General features: G+C 41.3%; 1 protein-coding gene across 1 annotated transcript; it reads left to right on the top strand.

The window, feature by feature from the left end:
• The first annotated feature begins 535 nt into the window (after positions 1-535).
• On the top strand, positions 536-3,762 carry LOC143038476 (microfibril-associated glycoprotein 4-like). The gene is made up of 3 exons (XM_076207708.1): positions 536-1,370; positions 1,486-1,587; positions 1,961-3,762. The coding sequence occupies exons 1-3, from the start codon at positions 607-609 to the stop codon at positions 2,124-2,126; spliced, it is 1,032 nt and encodes a 343-aa protein (XP_076063823.1). The 5' UTR covers positions 536-606; the 3' UTR covers positions 2,127-3,762.
• The last annotated feature ends 269 nt before the right edge of the window (positions 3,763-4,031 follow it).

Genomic DNA, 4,031 nt, shown 5'->3' with positions numbered 1-4,031 from the left:
AAAAGAAACAGACGAATTATACAGTTCGTCTGTTTCTTTTGCTTTGTTTCTCCGACAGTGGGTAATTAAAACATGTATGTACTGTATATATATATATGTATATATATATGTATGTATATATATATATGTATGTATATATATACATATATATCCACATTGAAACAGGAGTTCAGATAGTTATAGACATGAGTGTGTTGGAATAGAATGTGGTGATATGAGTAAAGAATGAGATGATGCTCACGAATTTGACCTTGTAGCTGTTTCGCCATAGCCATGTCTGTTAAGAGGACCGAGTTGCCAGCGACAGCAATTGCAACATTTTTTCCACTGAAATGGTCGCGCTTTTAAGTATTTGTTTTATCAGGAAATATAAGAGATGTATATGTGACATTTTTTTTATTTACATTATTCGGCTCAACAAATTTCTTAAAAGAACACGGGTTCCAAAATCGTGACATGGTGGAAGGTGGAATCCTGGTCGAACACACAATATAATGGCACATCCGTCGACAGGGAGTTCATAGGGTTGTGGGACCACAGAGCACAAACATCGACATTAGCAGAGGTAGCGCCATCTGACAGCCGCTCTTTACACCGGAAGAGAAGATGCACGCAAAGACAGTCGAGCTCCATCTGCTAGCGGTGTTGGTCTGTATGTCGACCGCCGTAATTCATTGTGGCGGTCAGAAGTTATCGGCGGCTTCAGTCTCTTCCTTTCTGGAGTTGGCGGGGTTCGCTCCCTCGTGTGTCAGTCGCGCCCTGGCACAGTGCCACGAAGACAGCAACCCACAGACACTGCAGCAGTCACCCTTGTTGGCACTGGCCGTTCACAACATGACGTTAGACATCCAGCAGCTTTTAAGCTCGATCCAGGAACTACAGAACACAGCAGAGACACTGCCCTTGCAAGCGTTACTCCACGCCCTCCAAAACCTCACCCACTCCCCATCTAAATCCCTGACTCCCAAGACGGAATCTTCCCGTCCTCGCCATTGCCTTGACCTGAAAGAGGCAGGAGACTCTGGTCGTGGTGTCAGAAAGATCTACCCTTTCCCCTGCTGTCCCAACTGGGTCCTCCAAGTCTTTTGTGATCAGGAGACAGACGGTGGAGGATGGACCGTGATTCAAAGACGCGACGACCTTCCTCCTTACCAGGATTTCCAGCGTACCTGGATAGAGTACGAGAAGGGCTTCGGTGATCTGGAGGGTGAGCATTGGCTCGGTCTAGAAAACATTCACCACCTGACATCACATAGCCTTCAGGAGCTCCGCATTGATCTGTCCGACTTCGACAACGTTACGCGTTGGGCCAAGTACGGTTTCTTTCACGTCAAGGACTCGGACTCCGAATACGTCATGAACTGTGGAAGGTAATGCACCGTGATGATAAAAGGAAAGCTTATTATTGCCTTCCAGCAATTCATTAGATTTTGTCTTTTCTAAATAACCTTTCTCTTCCTCCTCTCTCCCGCTTCTTTGCAATAGATACACTGGAGATGCTGGGGACAGTTTCTCATATCACTGTGGAAACAGGTTTTCGACCCACGATAATGATAACGACGAACACCCACAAAGCTGTGCTGCCAGGTAAGATTTCTCCAATCGCATAGATATATGCATACACATACATATCAATTTCCAATCATTTTCTATACCAAATCACACCCATGGAAATCTCTTCCACGCAAGCTCTTAATAGGTAGGGTAAAATTGTATCGCCTTGCTGAACTCCTTCCGTGATCTTTATTTATTTAAATTTTGTACCATTATATGTGTATATCCTTACATGTTTATGTGCATACACATGAATGTATATACTTTTTTGTGGTTATTTCGTGGAATACTACAGTGTTACATTATTCCGTATTAATATCATTGTCATTATTGTAGCATGATACCGATATTAAATCATTGCTCCATCCTGAGTATATGCATTTTGATAACTATTACCTTCCTTTAGCTATAAGGGAGCGTGGTGGTACAAGAGATGCCACTGGTCAAACCTCAATGGCAAGTACCTGAAGGGACCCATGGAGTCGGATGGAGATGGTGTGTCATGGCATGGTTTTAGAGGACAGCGCTACTCTCTCCGCAAGGTGGAAATGAAAATTAAGCTGTCAGCGTAGATGGGGACCTGAAGTCCTGCATGAAGAATTGGAACAAGAAGCATTATCAAAAATACTTCCAATGGTCAATTGTGCGCTCCCACGCGACGACCAACAGGCGGATAATTGGTCCACCCGCTGCGATAACTCGTCACCACGACAGATGACGTCGAGTGGGGGACCAACCTGACACATTACCACGTTCCCTTTTATGCCATATATATTGGCCAACTTGACTTGAAACTATATTCCTCTGAAGAAGCCACTCAGGCGAAACTAGTCAGGAATAAAAGTATTTCCCTCAGCCCGTGTTCCACTTTACCTCCTATCCATATTCTTTAAAGTTCTTTTTTAGATTGGGCCATAAGAAATTAACTAAAATTCTGATATTGGTCTTACAAATTCCTACATGACCGCCTGAGCTATCATGAGCTGTCTCAATGATTTGAGACCTATCTGATTGAAGTATAAGTACTTGATAAAGCTCTGCCCAAGTGTCAGCATTTATATGTAAAGGGGACTAGGTACATTTCATGAAAACACCTAGTTGGAAATAGAATGCAGAGAATTTGGCCACTTTATCCTTAAAATCTTCTGCTAATATATGGAAGTGTTTTAAAGTAGTCTGATTGCTTAGCCTTGATGGGGTTAGAAAGTGATATGATTTGTGTAGATAGATAAAAGATGTCAGGTGCAGTTTCTTTTGATGAAGTTGATTTGGAATGAGTTACTGCAAATAGGGGAAAAGTTTTAGGATGTATGTGATCTTTTACAATGGCAGGGCTCATGTCACAAGGGGTTTTAATTATATCTAAATGACATACTACTAATGAGCCTGCAGCTTCATTATCTAGGATGAGCTCAATTCCAGGAGTTGGCATTTACTTTTCTGAGGCCAACTGCTACTTCCTTATTCACAAGATTACTGTTAGATCCGCTGGGTCTAACACTTAGTAATTTTTATTCTTCTGTAGGCCCAATGTCTTGTCCTTCTCTTTAATCATGTTTCTTTCAAAGCGCCACTAGTTAAAGTTTCTGGATGGGGTAAGCAAACTAGTCTTAAATCTTCTTGATTTTCTTCTTCACTAATTCTCTACATCGTTATTAGATTAGGTACACCAGAGGACTCCCACCTGGGATCCCTGTATATCCCACCAAGCCAAGTCTGCTCCGACGTCACTATTGAATTCATCCAATAACCTTGAACGTTACAAATAAGTGCCACCCTTTAAAGGCGTGACTTTACCTCCATGCACCAATAATTGTTCTCCTCCTCCACCCTTTTCTCTAATCAGAAAGGCTGTTATACTGCCTCAAGCAATACTGTTTACGTAAGCACTTATGTCGCAAGCGGAATGTGGCTTCGTGTTATATTTCGTCAATTCAGCACCTCTATCGATATCCTAACCTATGTTTACAAAACATAAGACGATAAGCGAGAATATGCAACTCTGCATTTCCTCTCAGCTATTGTTTCAAAATATCTAAGTAATAAAATTTGCATATCTTTTCACCTACCCCTCTTTCTACTTAGATGTCTACCTCTATCTACAGGCCTCTTACAGGGCTCGGCAGCTACCCTTGGTCGTCCTGACCAATGATATCTACAACCCTCTTACAGGGCTCGCTAGTATATACTTGGAAATCATCATATATAAGAAGCCAATCTACCCTTGCGTAAACTGGTAAAATGGTACCAGTAAAACATATCAAACATATACATATGAAAGAAATAAGCACAATAATAATTCAAGTGGAATAATGGTAAATAACATGTCAAACTAAAAAAGTATAAATTAAACAAATTTGCAAAACTCACTACTTTGACCAAGAGCATTAGACTTCAATGGAGAAAGGTTTCATAATCTTTTCAAAGATGTTAGCAATATGTAATATGAGTTAGAAAAGTATTGTAAAGTGTCTCTT

Source organism: Oratosquilla oratoria, chromosome 24 (assembly GCF_046742065.1).
Source record: "Oratosquilla oratoria isolate Oo_2021 chromosome 24, ASM4674206v1, whole genome shotgun sequence".
Lineage (NCBI taxonomy): Eukaryota > Metazoa > Arthropoda > Malacostraca > Stomatopoda > Squillidae > Oratosquilla > Oratosquilla oratoria.
Note: the sequence above shows the minus strand (reverse complement) of the source record. Positions and strands in the feature narration are given on the sequence as shown.

What these genes read in the sequence shown, in the direction of transcription:
- LOC143038476 (XM_076207708.1), top strand. Translation starts at nt 607, where the DNA reads ATGCACGCAAAGACAGTCGAGCTCCATCTGCTAGCGGTGTTGGTCTGT. An exon ending in TACGTCATGAACTGTGGAAG is followed by an intron (nt 1,371 to 1,485) that starts GTAATGCACCGT and finishes TCTTTGCAATAG; the next exon opens with ATACACTGGAGATGCTGGGG. An exon ending in CCACAAAGCTGTGCTGCCAG is followed by an intron (nt 1,588 to 1,960) that starts GTAAGATTTCTC and finishes ACCTTCCTTTAG; the next exon opens with CTATAAGGGAGCGTGGTGGT.